The 22,649-nt window shown below is 41.8% G+C and overlaps 1 protein-coding gene across 5 annotated transcripts in view; it reads right to left on the bottom strand.

Annotated features, from left to right (window-relative positions):
* The window catches only part of VPS13B (vacuolar protein sorting 13 homolog B), a 384,018-nt gene that overhangs the window by 178,193 nt on the left and 183,176 nt on the right, over nt 1-22,649 (bottom strand). For all 5 annotated transcript variants that reach the window (XM_035126124.3, XM_035126121.3, XM_035126123.3 and 2 more), the window contains exons 23-27: nt 21,248-21,482; nt 15,429-15,649; nt 7,736-7,942; nt 2,073-2,244; nt 876-990 (exon numbers count right to left, since the gene is read on the bottom strand). In XM_035126124.3, coding sequence (XP_034982015.3) covers nt 876-990; nt 2,073-2,244; nt 7,736-7,942; nt 15,429-15,649; nt 21,248-21,482 — 950 coding nt within the window. The remainder of the gene's footprint in view (nt 1-875; nt 991-2,072; nt 2,245-7,735; nt 7,943-15,428; nt 15,650-21,247; nt 21,483-22,649) is intronic.

Below are 22,649 nucleotides of genomic sequence, written 5' to 3'. Positions count from 1 at the left end.
GCGTCTAAGTGAGTTGTAATTCCTCTTAACTTTTCAGAAGGCAGGAAATTAGATCACCATTGCTGACAGCCTCTCCCTCTGCTGAACCTCAGTTATGTTTCATGCCAATGTTGAGCATAATGTACTCTAAAGGGAAGGAGAATGAAAGAAACAAAGAACACCCCAGACCACAGATTCTGTAAGGAAGGGGGGGGAGTGCGGAGATCCAGTTAAGAGAAGAGTAGCATCTATATGTGATTAGTTGCAACCACCTGACAGTGTGTGGCCCTGGACACCACCAAGGGACTCAGCTCAGAATAATGTTCGTGGTAAGTTCCCAACACTGCATTCTAAGATGAACGTGGAAGACTGGAAGGTGCCTCAGTGAGATATACCCCAGCTAACCTCTGACAGGTGGCCGTGTGTGGTCTACTACAGCAATCGTCTCCCAGAGGTGTATGGTAGAAAAGGCAGGTGAGGATGTGCCTGCTCTAGTGGAATGTGCTGTTGGATACTTCTCTTTAAAAATAGAAGTATGCATTGGAAAGGGGCAAGTGGGTACTACTCCAGGCAACACAGGAAATGAAACCGAGGTTCAGCAGAGGGAGGCGCTGCTGGCAAAAAGGAGGAGTTGATCTCATTCTCTGCTTTGTAAGTGGTGGAAGGAACCCCCTGGACACCTCTAATGCTCAACTCAGAGCTGTAGTTATCCTCACACCCACTTTCACACTTCAGCAGTGCCCACTTATAAGATGCAGCCCCTGAAATGTTGATCATGAGTCAATGCCTGAAACGGGTTAGCCACCCCGATCAAAAAGAAGAGTAAAATGTTTCTACATGAGCACTAACAAATAATAATAATAATAATAATAATGCACATAAGGTGTGGTTGCTACCTGTTTCTGTAGTGATCAATATTGAAGCTTTCTATTTTACATTTGACTTTAGTGTAGACATCTTGTACATCTACTGAGGCACTGAGGTCTTCTAATTCACCAACAACACATATTTCTGCAGTATAAATAAATATCCAGTGAAAATAAGCCATGCATTCGAACCCTTAAGAAGTTGTCATTTTATATATGCATCGACCACATATATTTTATTTGAAGTTCTCTACCACAAAAATGAAGTCTTCCTATACAGCTATTGCAGGTATTCCATAAGAGGTGGCAAGTTTGGGTTGCAAAGGAATAGCTCTGCAGCTAATTCCAGCTGCTTGGCACTTGACTGCACACCCTGCATTTAGTAGCAGGGATCAGTTGCATTTGGGGGCTCTCAACTGGGAACTCCAAAGTGCAGCTGATCCATGCAGGGGTTGCAGTCACTGCTGGTAAGCATTTGCCAGGGACAGACTGCACTCTGGAGTTCCTGAGCGAGACTGACACGAGGGGAGCTTGCATTTGGTACCAAGTTTGAAGGGCATGAAATACAAGCCCTGCTTGTCAAGGAACAACTGGGACCATACTTTGAGGCCTCCTTCTCTCTGCAGTGCCTTCTGCCCTCTGCAAAACTATTCCAGGTGGTTATGGAATTCAGCGGAGCAGTATGGGAGGTGACACTGGGGGCTGGGGGGCTGTATTGGAAAAGTGGAATCTTAAAAGTCCTCTCTACAACTTATTCTGATAGGAGTCCCTGATTGATCTCAGATCTTTCTGTGAACACAAGGAGCCCTTCCATTTGTAGGAGGGCAATTCTGGATCCAACCCCAAATATATAAGCAATCTCCAAGCAGCCATAAAAAAACAGCATTTGCCAAATAGTAATCTGTTGCAAAGGTTGAATGTACTGGCTGGAAAAAGAAGTTAGTCACAGATGCACTGGGATGGAGACTAGCAAGTAAAGATTTTAATCTTTCTGGGCTTATCTTAATATTTAAGTGGATGTGTTTCTATATTTGTTTTGTCATTTTAACCCTAACGTATCCTGAGCTTTCACTGTTGAGTTTGACTAAAATATTTAAATAAATAAGTCTGGAGACTGTAGATTTAGGACTCTCAAATGCCATCTCTGTTAATACTAGAAGACTTGGAACAAAACTGCCCGGTAACTTCAAATTACTAGTTTTGTTTTAAAAATGCTGTATGCAATACCTGTTCCTTTGCTTTCTGGGTCTGGTGCAAATAACTTTACAGTGAGTTTTGGCAACATCCATTGCATCCATAAGCTAACACGTCCACTTGATACGCCAATATTGCTTGTTGTTTGTTCTAAGGTAACAGAATCTGAGAAAGGAGAATCATCGCCACCTTGTAGAGATTCACCCTGCCAAAAAATACCAAAACCCCAAAACATTAGTAGAAACCTAACATAAATGTATCATATTCAGATCCAATCTATATAAAATACATTTGTAAAATGCTTTTCTGTATGATCTTGTTCATTTCTGTTGTGTTTATATCTCTTTTTCCTGCTCCCTAGATATAAAAAAGACCATGGAAGATTCAACAGAATTACAATGCAGAGGCAGAAAAGAGTGGGATTTTGGCCGAGTATGCCTGAAGGTGGTAATGGGCTGGATGAGACACAAGACACTGAAGTTGAATCCCAACAAGGCAAAGGTGTTGTGAGTTGTCAGGTCCAATAATTGAGTAAATGGCCTGTTTTGGATGGGGTTGTATTCCTTTTGAGGCAACAGGTACTTAACTTCAGGTTATCCAATTTTCTCAATGGAGTTTGAAGTAGTATCAGTGTCATGGATTGCCTATTCTAGTTCATCAACTACTGCCATTCCTAGATGGAGAAACTCTGGCCACAGTAACCGCTGCATTGGTGACCTCCTGGCAAGACTACTATAATGCACTCTGAACTGAGCTGCCCTTGAAGATGCTGTTGGTGCAAAATGCAACTGCTAGAATATTGTCAGGTTCAGTTGTCCAGAACAATATAATACTACTTCTGGAGAGCTTGTACTGGCTGCCTACATGCTACTGAGCCCAATTCAAGACATAGCGCAGGGGTGTCCAAACGGTCGTTAAGTGAGCGATCCTTTGTCTGCTGCAGCGCTGCGTCCGTCTGTTAGCGGCTGCATTGTTGGTGAGCGATTTTTTTTAATTCTGCACACTTATTGTTTAAAAAAAGGTCCACAACTTTGGGAAGCTTCCCAATAAAAGCTCAACAACTCTGAACTCCCCCCACCCCCAAATGGGTAGATCACTGCCACTTTTTTCCGCCGGGAGTAGATCGCAGTCTCTTGGAAGTTGGACATCCTTGATATAGTGCTACTTAACAAGTTCCTCCCCTCCCCACCACTGTTTTGTAACTAAACAACCTACGTCCATCATTATATTTTCACCTTCTTGCATCCAGTTTTTCCTGAAAAAATTCATCTAAATTTCATATAAACTTTTGAGAACCAGTTACAATGCACTTGGTCAGGTACAAAAGCATGTAACAGACAAATAAGTTGGGGTGAACACTAAAAATTAAAAGCGACGAAGAGTCAGAATCTCTCTTCTGCATGAGGAATGTATGGATTTAGCATAACAGAAGTAAACAAATATATCTTATTAGGAATCAAAGTATTACTTGTTTAAAACATGAAAACGTGTTCTCTGTTGGTCCAAAAGTGAAGTTCAAGTCAGTTTTGATGTTCTCTAGATAGGTTTGCTGCTCCCAAGTGATTTAATTTTAGTGAAAGAATACTTTTCCATGTGCTTGAAAACAGCAGCATTGCAGAATTTCTTTGTTGATCATTTTCAGAGTTTGATCTGCCAAACTATATTTTTTACTGACCTAATTGCAAAAATTATTTTCATGACAAAAGATCTATCCTAACTATAGTAAACAAAAAGTCATAGAAAGAAGAAAATAACAAGGTCATGGCAAGATTTTATATTTATAAATTGGATTAAAAAAAAAAACTTTTGCATTCAGCTGTTTCAGACTTTAATCCGAGATGTAGAACTTCCTTCCAGAGAAATCTGTTTTGTGTTTAGCAGTTGGAAGTTACAGATATCTTTGCAATGTTTGAAGAAAAAAACCCGAGTGTGGGAAAAGGCTTCAAAATATATTCTGAACATATTAGAAATTCAATCACTCTCCACAGATAACCAACTGGTTAATAATTAGGGTATAACTTCACCTGTGGTAGCATTAATTAAATTCATGAAGCCAAACATAAATTAAGCATTTCAAAAATATTCAATCATTCTCTACAGAAGGAATGAGTATGTAATTATCTACCACATGTTTAGCTTTCAAGGACTCAAATCTGTGTTCCAGTGAATACAACAGCAAACCTAGCAAATTCTAAGAAGTACACTACAAATGTTATCTGAGCCGACAACACTTCTTAGGTAATAACTGCATGAAAATATCACATAATATCTCATTGTATGAACCAAACATTACAGAAAATCTATCACAGATGCATGGGCCATCATGCCCTTGCTTCTGAAGTATACAGAAATGTAAATTGTTCAATGTTTTTCTCATTCCTTGTCAAATATAAGAAAAGGAAAAAATGTTCAAAGATGATTGCTCAAAACATCTCCCATTTTACGGCTTAATCCAAGTTGCGGGAAGGAATGAGCAACTGCTAGTGTGATTTTAGCTGAGAATGTAAACTGCATAGAAAACTGGTTGTGCAATTAAGACAACACAAGAAAAACTGCACAGAGAATGATTTTAATGTCCTGATCAGAACTGTCTAAAATCATGTTTCACACAAACAGCTTTCCATGCAGTTTGTGTTTTTGGAGGCCATCATAACAATGGGTCCTATGGGTGCCAAACCTATGGGTGCTTTCAAACTAAATTGAAAGCTGTCCAGACACTTTTGGACAGACTGGGAAATAATTTCTTGCTATAAATTCTAATACTATTTTAAAAAATAAGTTTAATTTTTTATTTTTGAAATACTAGGTTCCAATCAAAATGTTAGAATACTGTACTGACAAGAAACATTTTTATTTCTCATTCCACTTTATTTTGAATTCCTAATTCCTCGCATACATACTTAAGTAAATCTATGCCTTAATTTTCCACTTTGCATCCAAATCCATAAAAATGCCAGAATCTAGAAGGCTGAACTATTTTCCCACCCCTCCTCATGCCAAGCCCTAAAGTACACAGTTTAATTCTTTTGCCAGTTCTTGCAAATTGACCCAAAATAGTGAGTTTATTTTTCTAGGAGAATTTATCTTTATTCATCTGGAGGAACCAAACATATAGGGCCTTCATCCTTGGCCTGCATTAAAGCTAAGGGATGATCAGAGTTTTGAGCAAATTACCGCTCTGCCTTATCAAAATAACTTCTGTGTTTCTGTTCAGTCATACAGCTCCCCCAAGGACTAAACACTTCCTCAACTGTTTGTACTTAAGTAAACAGTAACAAGTGGCCTGTTGTAGTCAATACTACCTTCGCTCCAATACAGGGGTGGTAAAAATGATTAACTGTTTCTAAGCTCTGGTGCTTAAGCCTCTCACTCATGTTTCCATCTTAGCCACCACCCAGTTTGAAATTCAGGAATCCTGATAGCTGTACACACATAAGAGAGCAGCACTCCCTATCAACCTGTCAGCATGAAAAGAATTACTCACAGCTTAAATGTATAAATCATCTATGGATAGTATAAATAAATACTTCATATGCTATTTAATACAAACAATTGTTGGAGTGGGTCATACCACCCCAACTCCCTCCCCGCCCCCAGTTCATTTATGGAAAGACTTGTATACTTGAAAGAACTTTGAGGGGTGAAACCTTTCAAAATAATCATTCTGGTCCAGAAGAGAAGTAGTATGCTTTAACTGTGAAATGTCTGACGTAAAAAATTCATACAAAGGATGCAAGCGTATTTTTATTTGACAACGTTCAAGGCTTTAAACATAAATTGTACTGGATGTATAAACAAAACAGTAACAAATTTCAGAGCAGTCCCCCTTCCAACAATAATCTAAATATACCCAGGAAATGTTACACCGTACCATGTTCCAGTAATTGGAACATAGCTAAAATATTATAAACCCTGATGAAACAAACTCTTTTAACTTAATAAGTTTACTATACTATTATTGTTCACAATACAGAGTAAAAGAAGAAGGTAATAAACTATATTCAGATCTCAGATGATCCCTGATTCAGAGATTTATGGTCTCTAAATCTAACCTATTTTCTCATGGACTCCATTTCTTTAATAATTTCTGCAATCAAATTATGAACCTCTGCTGTTGTTGTTGTTGCTGTTGCTGCCTCCCCAGCCTAAGAACGATGCAGGTGCTATAAACTGCTGTGTCCAAGGTAGGTGGTACAGTCCAAGTCAAGCACCGTCACAGCCTCTTCAAGGGGGCAGAATCTACTGGTGTCCCTAGCACTATTCTCCAAAAGTGAATCCTTTGAAAGTAAATCCTGGCCCATACCAAAAGATAATCCAAAAGGAACTTCTGGCAGAGTCAAGAAAGACCTTATCCTGTGTTTGGTTTTCCCATCAGCTATCAACTAATATATTTGCTCTAATGTAACCAGGAAAATGCTTCTCTAAGGAAGCACGGGAAAATTTATTCCTTGCTCCCTTTTTAAACAAAGCCACCACAGGCTGAAGCACCCTGGAATTAGAATGCCACAAGAGAGACTGAAACTTAGCTTGCCAATATGGCCTACTTAAACAAATCATTACACAACATAGTATATTTTTACTATCAATTTGCAGAGCAATTGGCTAGGTGTTCATGGAAACCTATTGAGCCAGATCTGATGTTAGAAGAAAGCTAGCTGAAGCTAAAATGAGGTAATTTATGAGTAATGAAGTATAATGGATAACTACCAAAATACAATAAAAATCTAGGTTGTTGGGTGGGTTTTTGTTGTTGCTTAAAGTAGAAATTGCCTAAAGCAGTTTTGCTGAACCTATGGCCCTCCAGATGTTGTTGAACTCCAACTCTCATCAATCCTGTGGTTCAGAAATGATGGGAACTGGAGTTCAACAACATCTAGGAAGGTCACAGATCCCCCAACCCTGGTCGAAAGTGTTTCTTGGAAGGAAGGAAGGAAGGAAGGAAGGAAAAGGGAAATCATTATCGGACAGACATTCTTTTAGAATTCTGCTTTGTTTCCCCCATGGGCAAAGTTACAAATCACATATAGGTTTTGCCATTGGCTTAAGTAGGAGAATTAGACCAGACTTGGTTGAGTTAATATGAAAAAAGTGAGATGGTTTTATATAGACCCACCTAAAAGAGACAGGGAATGGCATTATATCTGCAGCAGCACAAGATGGCTCTTCATGTTTCAGGATAATAGTCAATATAATTTGCAACTTTATCCAGAAAGTGCAAACAAAGTATGCCCCAGAAGACAGTGGGAGCCAAGAGTGATGTAGCTGCTTCATTCAGACAGGAGCAAAAAGCTGATTGGGAACTTCCCACATTCCCAAAGAGCTTCTTCTCTTGCCTCGTGACCAATCCAGTGACCTCATGATACCAAGAGGAGAACTATGGTATCAAAAACAGAAGCAACAGCTTCCAATCTCCTCCTCACTGCTGCACCTGGATAGGGAGGGGGTGGGGAAGGACAAGCCTAAGGCTCACTGCAGCTCATTTATGTGAAAATAAACAATGAACGCATTCATAATGTTCTATTTGTATCACTTCTTTCTGTTTTGTGAAGGTTTGATGCTGAGCATGGTTCATTAAACCTCAATGAATATTTATCCATGTTCATTTATTTACATCTTTTATCCTGTGGATTCCTATTTGGTCACTTGCTCAGACTCTTAGCCAATTACCATAGCATGTCAATATAATTTTTAATTACCTCTGTAGTTGTTCCAATGTCAGCAGATGGGCTACATGTGCTGGTATCTGGTGGAACTGTCTCAACACTACTTTTGACAGGGGAGCCTGGAGGTGCAGGCCCTGAAGTGGATTCTGTATAAACTGGAGACTGGTGCAAAATACCCTTCTTCTGAATCTTATTCCAGACTTTGTTCATTATAGCTGCTAGTTCATACAGCAGCTGCACCTTAAACGGGAAAAAAGGTAATAAGGATCAGCAAATCATTAAAACTTCAATATTTTATAATGTAAAGATCCCAACCTGATCATTTTTGCTACGGTATAAAGCATGTAACAAATGTAAAAGTACAGTATAAAAATGCAAGCCCTAGGCAAGGTAGAGTTTTAATAAATACTTTTTTAAAAATACACTTTTTCACAGGCTCTTACAAACGCTCATCCCATTCAGTGGACTCACAACAATCTCAAATTCTAAAAACAAAGGCAATATAGTTTGCAAAATGCGAAATTATTTGTTCATGGCAGACATGAAGCTGTTCTCAGTCTGCGGGGGGGGGGACTGAACAGTCTCTTGGAATGTGTCTTTTCAGTATCCACAAAACACTCTGTATAACTCTGCATTGTCTGACTCAGTTCGAAGGTATTTACACAAGGCTTCACAAATAAGCATTAATCATAGAATCTGTATGACAACAGTTTGCCACATACTGTATTTTAAAAAGAACAGGGAATCTGCAAACACGATACATAAGCAGATGCACAGCTGGACACCATACCCAGCTTGCCATTATTTGAGGGTGAGGGGAATCAAAATTTTCATATATTATAAAGAAGCTCCAGCCTCGGGACATATCCAGAGAATGACGTTGGCTTCTAATGTGGGCAGAACAGATGCAGAAAAACACTGTTGTCAGTTTAAATTTGATAGAAAACAGGACTTAATTTTGTACATATGAGAATATGATTTATCCTCAGATTTTGGTTTCACTGTCTTTATATAGCTACAGCGTTGGAGGTATTTGTTTGTTTTTTGTAAGAGCCCAAAATTCCTCTCAATTAATATTTTAATGTTTTATGTTTAAATCAAACATAGATAGAAAGCAGTCCTCCTCATGCATTTTGCCACACAGCTTTTTGTAAAGAGGTGTACTTTTTAAAATGTATACATTTAACATCTTTCAGTATTTACACAGGTAACTGTCATAAGGATATTGATTGTGGCACATATGGATGGCAGTACAGCATAAATCTAATATTGTTAACATGGAAAAAATACCTATTTCTAGTATACTTTGCTAAGCTGATCAAGTGTCAATGATTCATGCAAGCCATCTCTCCCAGTCTCCTGTGGCGTGAAAATACTTTGTGAAATTTCATTATTAGGCCACAGAAAAGATACAGTGATACCTTGGTTCTCGAACAAAATGCGTTCCGGAAGTCTGTTCAACTCCTGAAACGTTCGAAAAGCAAGGTGTGGCTTCCAATTGGCTGCACTCAAGCGGAAGCCGCATCAGATGTTCGGCTTCTGAAAGACGTTCGAAAACCGGAACACTTACTTCCGGGTTTCCAGCATTCGGGAGCCGATTTGTTCATCAACTAAGCCGTTCGAGAACCAGGGTACCACTGTGCTTCTTAAAATCATCTTCACTGTTTTATGGCAATGTGGATATCACATAATGCAATGACTACCTCCTGAAAGCTACTAACAAATAGGATCCTAGCCTTAAGAATGAAAGCTCCTCCCTGGTAAAAATGCTCTTTCAGCACCAATGTTAATGTAAGTAATGGTTTCCTAACCTTCATTGACAAAAACTTAGAAACTGACAAGACACAACTTTGTGGAGGATTTTGTTACCTCAAGCCAAATTCAAATGTACCTTGGAGCACAAGACTGTCCCAAACAAATCCACATGAGATGTGTCAGGAGAAGACAAAACTATATATAACCTGTTCCCTTGATCAGTTTTTGCATGATAAACAATGTGGTTAAAATTGATTGGGACAAGAAAATACCATAATTCCCCAAATCAATAGATTTTGTGGGATCTATCTCGCCCCAGACACTTTTTGTTTACAGAAAGAAAATTGTGCCCAAAATTTGGGAACACTGTTTACAACTATGGAAGTGACACTATCCTAGAAGGGCTATGGCACGGGTGTCAAACACAAGGCCCGGGGGCCAAATCCGGCCCGCCAGACCTCGTCATGTGGCCCGCCAGCGCCCCAGCCAGCGGGACCCAGCAGCGGGACCTTGCTGCTGAAGCGCCGCGCCGACAAAGCGCCGACAAATAGCTGGGGCCTGGGGGGGTAGAAAGGCGGCCGGAGCAGCGCTGGGTGGAGCACCCCGAGCCACAGCAGGAGAAGGAGGAGGCAGCTTGCCAGGTCAGCGCCCAGCAGCGCCGCACGGAGAGTCCCGAGCCTCTGCGACGCAGCAGTGCTCTGTAGCACTTTGAATCCTCCTCCTCCTGCCACGGCTCGGCGCCTGGAAACGGCTGCTGCTGCTGCTGCTGCTGCTGAAGCACAGACAAAGCACCCAGCAGCGCCGCATGGAGGAGCAGGAGGATTTAAAGTTCAGCCAGCAGCAGCAACGCTCCCAGAGACTCGGGGCGCTCCGCGCGCGCTGCTGAGTGACGACCTGGCAAGCCTCCTCCTCCTCCTCCTGCCGGCTTCCAGAGGCTTCGGGGCGCTCTGTGCGTGCTGCTGGGTGCCGTCCCAAGCCTCTGGAGGAGGCACGCGCAGAGCACCCCGAGTCTCTGGGAGCGTTGCTGCTGCTGGCTGCCAGAGACTCGGGGCGCTCTGCGCGCGCTGCTGGGTGACGACCCAGCAAGCCTCCTCCTCCTCCTGCCGGCTCCCAGGGGCTTGGGTCGACACCCAGCAGCGCACGCAGAGCACCCCGAGCCTCATTCAAACCAACTTTAAAGGAGAACACATTTTTTTAAAAAAAAAATCAGCAGTAACATGGTCATAAAACCACATCTAAAAAGTCTGGGGTAATACAACGTTTTCACCTGGTACCAAAAAGAAGAAAAAAAGACTCAGGTCCAGATGAACCTCTGTGCGTGCTGCTGGAACCACTTACAGTAATAATAATAAAAAGACACCCACCGAAAATAAGTCACCCTGTGTTTTTTTGACGAAAAAAAGTTATAAGACGGTGTCTTAAAAAAGGGGAAACACGGTAGGATGCTGCTTTATACTTCTGGCCCTTAAACCCTGGAACCAGAAGAACAGCTCCAGTGAGTCAACCTCAGCCAGTCCCTTTGGTGAAGGGTGGTGGCTCACTGGCAGAACATCTGTCCTGCATGCAGAAGGACCCCAGCATCTCCAGGTACCAGTAGCTCTGCAAAGCTCCTGCATGAAACCCTAGCGAGCCTCCACCACCCAGTGCAGTTACCAAAAAATCATTTTTCAATAAATTGTACAATAATTGTACATTTGAATATCTACTTGCCATTATTCTGACTATGTTGGTTATTACTTACATTATTACAAAAAACAGTAATAATTGAATGCAGTGACAATAATTTATGATAATAAAGAGTGGACACATAGTCCTACAGATACTACCGGCCCTTTGAGGGTGACCAAACTGCTGATGCGGCCCCCGATGAATTTGAGTTTGACACCCCTGGGCTATGGCATACATTTATTTCTGTGCTAAGTTCTTCAATGGAAAGTATACTTGGAGGTTTTCAACCACATTTTTGGTAAGAAAACATTTTAAAGAGTATCTGAAACCATCTGCCAATAAACTGCTTAATTGTGGTTACAGAAGAAGAGAGAAGGAAAGTGAGTGGAGGGACGAGGAGGGAATACAAGTATCCAAAGCAGGCTCCAGATTTATGTATATATTTATCAAAATATTTCTATTCTGCCTTTCTGTTTACAAAGGGCATTCAAGCCAGCTTGCAAGACAAATCAATATAATGAAACTCAATACAAATGTTTCAAAAGCACCCTAGCCAAGAACAGCATTAAACATCACAATTAATAAATTAGATTGGTTAACAAGGAGCCAATGTTACACTTGTAGAGGCCGTAGCAGAGTACTCTTTCTAAAACAAAAAAAATCCAATGTAACAGTAAAATATTTTCAACAGCCAAATATTTTCAAGGCCAAGTAAAAGAAGATGAAAACCATCAATTGTCTTTCAATTGCAGCATCTTTCCATTTCTGTGCCTTGTTATAGTATTATGGCAGGTTTGAATGGTGCTTTTTCATAACACTTTCTTAAGGCACAAGTAAATAAGCAATCAAGAAAATATACACTCCTGGCTCCTTTTTATCTTGTTGTGAAGCCTGAAGATGGTGTAGAATTTGAGATCTCACACCCCTGCTGAGAAATGTATTCTGAAACAGAGGTGTCATCGACACATGTTGAGATTCCTGAATTGCAGGGGGCTGGACTAGATGACACTCGGGATCCCTTCCAACTCTACAATTTTATGATTCTATGATTCAGAATAGTTGTGCCTGAGGTGCCTATCAGCAAGCAAGCTTTTACAACCTGTATTGAACCTGAATCTATAATGTACACCATGGATGTATGAATGGCCTACTTTCCCATGGGAGGAAAACAAAAAATTAAAATACCCTATGTGTTGTTTGCACACAAGATACAGAAAGAGACCCTTTCTGTAATATGAAAGAAACACTAAACAACCCTGCCATAGGTAAAGTGAAGAAGACCTAAGGTTTCACTTGTTGGTTAGAAATGTATCTGATTATATTTTATTAACTGCATTTGATTATAAAGAGGGTGGTGGTTTCTATTTAGCATGTTGGTGGCAACTCTGAAGTGAACTGTTTGATCATTCCCATATACGCAGCTAATAATTTAAAGAGAGCCGGTACTGGTGTGAGGTCCCTTTCATTCCCAACTCTGGCAATACTACTTAAATGCTGTGGTAGCTTTGGAAACATCTTCAAAATTAGAAGTATAGTATAATTAAAAGCAGAGGGACGCGGGTGGCGCTGTGGGTTAAACCACAGAGCCTAGGGGGTTCAAATCCCCGCGACGGGGTGAGCTCCCGTTGCTTGGTCCCAGCTCCTGCCAACCTAGCAGTTCAAAGCACGTCATAGTGCAAGTAGATAAATAGGTACCGCTACAGCGGGAAGGTAAATGGCATTTCCATGTGCTGCTCTGGTTCACCAGAAGCGGCTTTGTCATGCTGGCCACATGACCCGGAAGCTGTACGCCGGCTCCCTCGGCCAATAACGTGAGATGAGTGCTGCAACCCCAGAGTCGGTCACGAGTGGACCTAATGGTCAGGGGTCCCTTTACCTTTACCTATAATTAAAAGCAAGACTAACAATCCAGAGATGCGCAAATCTCTTTTTAAAAATGCACACACTCTATTCAAATCTTATAATAGGGACCTCAGCACAAGAGAGAGAGGACTGTTTTGAGAATCATGCTATACACAGTGCAGATCCTATTAGCTCCAAATCACTAGTTAGTGCATGCTTGCACTAGCCTGAGCACATAGCTCTCCCGTGGCATCTGAGGCAACCCTACATCAGCTTAACCTAGAACCTGAATGTTCTGAGCTGGGGAACAGGCTTAAGTCCCCTCCTCTATGTGTCACTCTCGCTTTTGAAGACGGAAAGAGACTACTGCCTCTACCCCAGAAAAACAAGGCGTTCTCAAGCTAAAGAGACTAGCAGCTGTTGGGTCTTTCTATGACCTGTCATTCAGAGTACTCTATTGTGCCTCCCACTACCAAGAGGAATTTCCGGGGACCGACCAGGCTTGTGACAGCAACACTAACCCCTGTTAAACCCTTTGTCACCAAAGTGGGTGCTCAAAGGGAACTGATGAAAACACACAGGAACTGATGAAAATATGTATGGTGGGAGCCCTGCCTTCAACCAAAAAGGTGGAGCCAACAACCCATCTTGCTAACCTGGGAAAGGGAAAATTAGGAAGAACAGGCATTTAAGTTATTTAAGGGACTGTCTTTTCCACAGAATGTTCAAGATACAGGTGATATGTATTATGCATATCATAATTTAGCAAATAATTATCCAAAGCAATTTAATTACATGCCTGCCCTTTGTAGGCATGCATTAATTGCATCATCATATACGCCAGTGGCACTGTGGTCTAAACCACTGAGCCTAGGCCTTGCCAACCAGAAGTAGATAAGTAGATAAATAGGTACCGCCAGAAGCGGCTTAGTCATGCTGGCCACATGACCCGGAAAAACTGTCTGCAGACAAACGCCGGCTCCCTCAGCCAGCAAAGCGAGATGAGCGCCGCAACCCCCGAGTCTGCGACTGGACTTAATTGTCAGGGGTCCTTTACCTTTATACTCTTTGATCATTTTCTCCCTCTTTCTTTTTAAAAGGAGCTGGTTTTGCATGAGAAGAACAGTGGCCAGAGCTCTGCTACACTGCCCAAGCTGACAGCTTGTAAAAGTTAAAAAAGGAAAAAAGAAGAAGAGGAATAAGATGGGGGGGGCAGCATGCTGCTACCATTATAAACCCTCTTTACCAAAACCATTTTGGGATTGAACTGCAACCCCTGACATGACTGTCTCCAACTCAGCACCTTGCTAATGAGGTGATGAACAGGGAGGAGGTGTTGTGCTCCACCCATGCAATCAAATACAATTAATCCAGGCCTGGATCTGGTCGCTGTTAGACACGCCTTGATTATATCCAGATTAGATTATTGCAATCTGCTCTACAAGGAACTGTCTTTGAAGAGCACTTGGAATTTGAGTTGGTGCAGAATACACAATACAACATCCTGATTGGGGCCTGGTTTTTTGTTTGTTTTTTTAGAACATTACACTGATATTATATCAATTTTATTAGTTCCGGAACTTCTAAGACAAATTAGAAGTGTTGGTTCTGACCCTTAAAAGTGCAAAATGGTTTTGGCCTGGAATGCTTAACGGAATGTCCTATGGGCTCACTTGGCAGGCTTAAATTGAAGCTATGCCACTTATCCCACCATTAGTAGCGGTATGCTATTTGGATACATGGGACAGGGGCATCTCAGCGGTGGTACTGATATGAAATATTTTGCCCTGGAATTCCCAGTTGGTTTTCCTCCTTCCACCCCTGCTTCAGACAAAACATGTTATTCCAATGTGCTTTTGGTGTGGGCAGTGACTGAAGACTTATTTTCCTGCTTCCCTTTTTGAATTTTACTGGCTTTTAAAAAATGTAATAACTACGTATATTTTAAATCTGTTTTATGCTCCACTTGTGGTTAGACACCTTGGGGTCTGCATGGATGGAGAGCCAGAGTGAAAGTATATAAATAAAGGAATAAATAGCCTTTTGCCTTAATGGACGGTATGTTATGCTGCACGAGAACAGGTATGTGCTAATTTGCACAAAGACTACATTAGATCATTTCAACAGATGCATCTACAGTGACAGCAAAGCTGGGCCCCAACATTGAACAGTACATCTGCAAGTCATTTCACTCCATCAGCCAAAAGATGCATTTATGTGCCGTAGCTATTACACTTTGAGACGAATTTAAATTACGAAAGTTGAAAGAGCTTCAAAGCAAATTGTAATCTAATCTAAGTACAGTGATCTTGATGGCTCCTTTTTTCTGAGGTTTGGGGGGGGGGGAGAGAGAGAGAGAGAGAGAGCTTAAAAGAAAGGTATTTCTTTTACAAAACCCAGAATAGTAATTCTTAAATCAACTATTTTGATTTGCCCCAATAAATCAAATAAATGCACCAACCTGAGGATTTGAGCATTTTACTTCAAGAGATTCAAGGTCAACGTGAAGACATACAACGAATGAGTGCCTGGATTCAGGTCCTGCAGCAGGTAGCGCTTGCGATGTAACTGCTAGAGTAGAAGTGCAGCCCATTGGTTCTATTATATTCAGGGTCATTTGCTGCCCAAGAAGAGTATATATGCTGAAATGATTTAGATTAATTGTCCAAGGGAAAGCATCACCTAGTGGATCAAGAACAAAGCAAAATATTCAATACATAAAGAAAATATCAAAAGCCTAATACATTAAATAAATTAACCCACCTCATGACGGGACGATTCCTGTAGCAAACTAATTTTTTTTTTACTCAAATCAAATAATGATCACCAGCAACTACCTTGTGTTGTGCGGAACTTAGAATTAACAAAGCCCTTATAATCTCCTGCTACATATAATACACACATCAAGAATATCTGTTATTATATTCCATATTTTGCACCTGTCCATGTGATGAACCCCCATATTGTCATTGTTTTTATAGCAATCACCCATGACTCTGCTTTTAATTTATACTGATTTCAGCAGGATAGATTTAAGACTATGCTCTCCCCTTCAATGGGACTTAAGAGTAATTTGGTTTTAGGTGGATTATAGCATCCAATTTAAAACAACTCCCGCAGTGAAGAATTCTGATCACTGGGGTTCAAAAATACGGGTAGATAAAACATCTAAAAATTGCTTAAAATGCCACATCATTGAGAGCAAAGTTTTTAAAGAGAACAAATATGTTTACAGGAATATGAGAAGAGGGAATGGCAGTTCTGGGTAATCATTCAATGTGAGATCATTGAACAGATTTTAGGGTTGTAGCAATTATAATCCTACTCAGAATAGACCCATTGGAATTAATGGACATAACTAACTTAGTTCCATTAAGCAGGAGTCAGCATACCACTAAGGAGATGATTCCAAAAGCGCAAATGTGTTTGCTATCCACCTATCTCAAGTTTGGGAAATGTATTTCCCTAAAATGGAGAGCTACTATGCAACTGGAGAGTCCAAGCATGCCAACCTTCCAGACCAATAACAGTGGTAAAAGGTAAAGGTAAAGATACCCCTGACCATTAAGTCCAGTCACAGACGACTCTGGGGTTGCAGCGCTCATCTCGCTTTACTGGCCAAGGGAGCCGGCGTTTGTCTGCAGACAGCTTCTGGGTCATGTGGCCAGCATGACTAAGCCGCTTCTGGTGAACCAGAGCAGCACACAGAAACGCCGTTTACCTTCCCGTTGGAGCGCTACCTATTTATCTATGTGCACTTTGACGTGCTTTTGAACTGCTAGGTGGGCAGGAGCAGGGACCGAGCAACGGGAGCTCACCCCATCACGGGGATTCGTACCACCAACCTTCTGATCGGCAAGCCCTAGGCTCTGTGGTTTAGACCACAGCGCCACCCACGTCCCTCTAATAACAGTGGTAGCTGTGAGCTAAGAACACTCCCAGTAGTCCCCAAGTAATATTTCACTCCATTTACTTTGTTTGGCTCTTGGCAAAACCTTCTTAACATTTTACAGCCTATTCTAAAGAGCTGGAATCTTGATCAACACTATCATTTACATTGTTACAAATGTAAAAGGTAAAGGAACCCCTGACCATTAGGTCCAGTCGTGGCCGACTCTGGGGTTGCAGCGCTCATCTCGCGTTATTGGCCGAGGGAGCCGGCGTACAGCTTCCAGGTCATGTGGCCAGCATGACAAAGCTGCTTCTGGCGAACCAGAGCAGCTGGGACCGAGCAACAGGAGCTCACCCCGTCGCAGGGATTCGAACCACCGACCTTCTGATCCGCAAGCCCTAGGCTCTGTGGTTTAACCCACAGCGCCACCTGCGTCCCTTACAAATGTACCATGAATTAAATATTTTCCTCCTACTAACAATGGAAATTGCTGAGAGCAAGAACTCTACTAAAGGAATGTTTATCCTTCTTCACATGGGTAAATAAACAGACAAATATATTTCTAATGCTTTAATGATCTAGAATCTGTTCAAAAAATGCTGATTGCCTCTGGAGGATCCCCTAAGCCTCCAGAGAATATATATTTTTGGGGGGATGCAGGAAGCTGAGGAGAGAGAACAGGAAAGAGAAGCCCGATTGCATGAGGGGCAGTCCACTGCACAGACAGCATTGGATGTCACCCATTACAGTATGTCTATAAGGCGACTGGGCGTATAAGACGATGTCCTACTTTTCCAGTCAAAATATAGAGTTTGGGATATACTCGCCGTAACGAGTATATCCCAAACTTCCAACGCACACCAAATAAAAAAATTCTGTATCTCTTCCTCTCCCCGCTTTTTAAATACCGGTAAATGAAGCCAAAAGAGACAACAGTGCTTAAATGCACAGATAATTAAATGCGCTTACTTGCAGGCATGCTAAGAACTACGGTAGCATTTTGAACTACCGTAGATTTCATTCGGAGGGAGGGAAGGAGCTGAAGCATAAAAACTGCAGTTAGCTCTTGAAGAAGAAGATGTGGGGAATAAGGGGAGGTGTGGTGTGGTGGGGGGCTGAGACTTGAACGCACGTCCTCCTCGGTCACTTGTATCCGCCACCCTTGCTCGGTCACTTGCGCCCATCCCTCCTCGCCTCCCCCCGCGTCCGCCCACCCGCCGTCCACCCCTCGGGGTCAGCCCCGGGCAAGGAACCAATGGTGGTGGGGGCGGAAGGGTAAAACCTAACGTCCATGCCAGGGCTGCGCGCTGAGGGGGAGAACGAGGCGGCGGTGAGAGGAGGCTCCAGCGGGCATGGAACCGGCTCTTCCGGCGACGGCTGTTCTGCCTCTGGCTCAGGGCGGGTGGGAGGGGAGGGGAGGAGAGGAGAGGTGGGGAGAGGGAGAGGGAGAAGGGGAGGGAGCGCAGCCCAGAGCCGACTCCACTCACACTCTATTGTTCCAGGCACCAAGGCGAGTGGGGGGAGAGAGAGAGCGGAGGAGGATGGGGGAGGGGAGAGCGGCGGCGGCAGCGAGAGGAGGCTCCAGCAGGCATGGAACCCGCTCCTCCGGCGCACTCTGTTGTTCCAGGCACCGAGGCGAGTGGGGGGGAAAGAGAGAGCGGAGGAGGAGGAGGATGGGGGGAGTGGAGAGCGCCTGGGAGCTGCCTAGGCTGAGCTCCCAGAACAACCTCACTCATGTGGGCTGGGGCTGTGACAGGTCGGGAGGGTGTCGCCAGCACATCCCGCGCCTGAGAGCGGGCCTGCCCCAAATGCCGACCCACCAAGGGACGGGGAGGGCCTGACATGTGTGGGGCAAGCAGGGTGCGGAGCCACATGCACACTACAGAGCGGTTTGCCGACGGCGGCACTCCAGCGCCGGGATCCTCTGCTCACATACAGCGGGGATGCGGCCGCAGCCGTTTTTGAGCTCCCCCCACCATATGCGGTGGCCACAGATTCTTATACCCGGCGTATAAGACGACCCCGGACTTTTGAGACGATTTTCCTGGGTTAAAAAGTCGTCTTATACATATACGGTACCTAAACAGATACATATGCCTACACATGCCTTTCTTTATATCAGGCAGGGTGGCATCAGCATTGAAAAGCAAAAAATTGTGTTTATCAGAAGCACACTGAGGTTTTTCAATGGGGAACTGTGCTGAATGAAGATTCCATTCATTACAAACATGTGCACTGTAGCTTCATCCAAAATGTAACCTTTGGGGAGTTACTGTGCTGAAAGTCTACCTAGCCAAATGGTTTTGCTTTCATCCAGACTTACGGGTATTTGTACAAATTCAGCTGAGCGAGTTCCGAGAAAATTAGGTAGTAGTGTTTCAAATGATGAGGTGTATGGCCACAGTTGGGTTCAACTTTTGTTTTGATCCATGTACACAGATTAGCACTAGCTATAAATAGGTAGCATTTACTGTGGTTTGGTGAATAATACTTCATGATATAAAAGGCAGGGGTAGAGATAGAATTAAATGTACACAGCAAGTTTTACTTGAGAGTTTGGAAAGAACATGTGAAGCATTTTATTTACTTATTTGCAAAAACACTGGATTTCATGAATACTGAATGCATCTTTTAATATACTGTACCTTCTGATACGTCCAAACCACATTTTAGGGAAAGTCATAGAATGGAAACGCTCTAAGTGATTTTGTGCACTAAGAAAGGCCAATGGCAGTTCAAGCCCTACCTATGTCCACTCAGAAGTAAGTCTGAGTAAATCTGAATTCGATAGATCTTACTCCCAGGTAAATGAGATTAGGACTGCAGCCTAAGCTATCATTTTAAACAACACTGCACAAATACAGATGAAACTTACGTCTACGGTTAACATAAGCTGGTTTAAGAAATTCATATAGTATACGGCCTAAAATATGGATGGCATGTATTTCCTATTCTAACAAAAATAATCTACACATGTCATTCTTTAAACCTACTACAATTGTCAGGAAAGTTCCATTCAGAGCTTAATAGCAAACATAGTTCTTTCCCAAATGTTGCCATGTTATGACATGAAATTGGCAAACTACACATTTGAAAAACAGGAGCTATTAACGCTGACTGTTCACACAACTACTGTCTAGTAGAGAGGCCAGGCGCAAGGCCTGTAAAGGACATGGGGAAAGTCTTACCTCAGTTACAAACTAAACAGATGGCTATTGAGAACCACTGAACCATGGCTCAAATCTCAGTTAAAAAACATACCCCCCATCACCCTTGCTGTATTCCTCTCACAGATGAAGATGAAAATCATGAAGATACCTAACACTGGCTGCCATGAACACATTCACATTCCCCCCCCCATACATATATATTCACCTGAAAGCATCCATAATTGACTGTTTGATAAATGATTATTGGCTGGATGAACCAATAGATAGAAACAGGCTTACTTAAACACAAGTTTGCATGAATAATTTCAATTTCATGTGTTAAAGAACAAGTACAGGCAGCTCCACATTTACGTGCATCTAATATGTGTGCGACCGTGTATATATGCATCATGCCGAACCTGGAAATGACCTGGAAACACCATAAAGATGTCACTGAAATGTCGCTAAAAGGGCGGGGCAGGGCAGGGGTGGAGCAGGGTGGGGAAGGACGTTTGCAGCTCAATGGGTTACCTTGATATCACCAGCATGTACAGTTCCTCAGAACAAAACCCCTCCATATATTGGGGGGGGGAAGGGCTGCCAGCAGTAGAAATATAATAAGGAACAAGCTTTACATTTTCTACGAAGAGATTCAATGCATCTTAGAAGGGCATTTCAAACCAACGAAAACAGGGCAAGCACATGTAACAGAACAGCAGAGCCTCAGGCTACGAAAAGTCAACAAAGAGGAGCTCTCAACAGCAACCACCTCATTCATTCAGGGTTTCAAGATAATCATTCAAATTGTATCACTAAAAGGAACATCAAGTTACGACAACTATAAAAGAGGGTACAAAACAATCAAATATTAAACAAATGAGTCTGGTGGGGAAAGTTTGCAAGAGGAAGAGAATGAATGAATGAATGAATGAATGAATGAATGAATGAATGAATGAAAGAATAAATAAATAAATAAATAAATAAATAGTTGCAATAAACAAGATAAGCCTGGATGTTACTGGCAATTTAACCACAGCAATAGGAAGAACGGTGGCCTTCAAACATATTAAAGATTGAGAAGTGAGAAGACCAAGTAACACAATTTCAGGAGCAAAATCACAAAATAAAGAAATTTTGTAGTATGTAAGCATTTTGAAGGACATTTTTCAACATAAAGGTTTCAGCACATTGAAAATGTACACAGGGAAAAAGATGACCATAGAATATGTTATACTCTACCTTCTTCAAGAATTGGTCTTTGCACAACAAAGGGAATTTCTTGTAAGGGCTCCATGTACTTGTGGCCAGCACTCATAACCTTTATCTGAGGTAAGCAGAGAATAAGAGTTCCAGGCATGCTAGCCTGCCCATGATACCAACTGCGGACTGTCCCAGGAATATCTCCAGACACAATTGTACTAGGGGATGGCAGGCTGTCATTTGGAATGAACACACAGCAGGACTGAACTTCAAGCTGAAAAACAAAAACAAATCCATAAAAGGAATCTCATAAACAGACCTTAAGATGTTTTTACTGTATCTAAGCATCACACAATAGCAAGAATCAAAATCAGCTAGAAATATTTCTACAACTTATGAACTAAATTTCAAGTGAAGGCCCAAAAGCTGCAGGTGGTTTATATTTTGGAAATCTTTTAGAAAGAAGTCACACCTAAAGAGGTGTCTTTTTAGCCTATAAACTTGTTCAGAAAACTGTTTGTACAAAAAGCTGAATATATATCTACCTTTCCACACCTCTTTCCAAGGGAGGTGATTGATTTGGAAAGTGAACTCAAAAGAGAGAGAGAGGAAGAAAATCCTGATCCATTTCCCATGTATTACCTTTTTGTTAGCACTAGCTAAGGCTTCAGATTTGACTAGTAGCTCATATATTGCTACTTTTTGTTTTCTTTGTAGTTTGAGACACTCGTGCATTGTGGAGCCTGCATCGTTCTCAAAAAATGTAAAGAAAGTGCAACTTTCGTTATTTCGCCAAATATTGCTCATTATTGCCAAAACCACATACTACTAGTACGGTTTATCTTCTGCAGTTATGTGTACATGCAATGTGATAACTGGCACAGAAACTTGGGAAATTTAGCCTTTGTGTTTATGTTTGGAGGGGGGGAATCAAAAGGTTTCTTGCCTTCATTGCACAAGAAATAGGTCTGAAAGTGTGCGTGTTGTCCATGTTTAGAAGGAAAAGTGTGCACACAATGTGCCAAAAAGGATGTAGTATTCATAGGCTTCAATTATGACCAGATGCTCCTTCCTTATACTATCAGTCATGCAAACCTTACTCATTCGCTGCATCTTATCTTATCTGCCATTACAAATATAGTTCTCCTCCATGAAATAAAAACCATCCAAAATTTGCATAACTGAAATTATCACATTTAGAATAAAAGAGCACAATTTAAGTACCGTAGCTTTGTGCACAAAAAAGGCAAACTATTCATGTAACTGATCGTTAAAGTTTGCCGTTGGTAGAGGAACTTGGATATAGAAACAAATGCACCCCTATAATATATATATATATATATATATATATATATATATATATATATATATATAGTCAATGCAATAATTTGTGTCTGTGCGCGCGCAGAAAATTACATGACAAAAAACCAGTTGAAATATA

This window comes from Zootoca vivipara, chromosome 8, assembly GCF_965207765.1.
Source record: "Zootoca vivipara chromosome 8, rZooViv2.hap1.1, whole genome shotgun sequence".
Classification (NCBI taxonomy): domain Eukaryota; kingdom Metazoa; phylum Chordata; class Lepidosauria; order Squamata; family Lacertidae; genus Zootoca; species Zootoca vivipara.
This window is presented reverse-complemented; position numbering and strand designations above follow the sequence as displayed.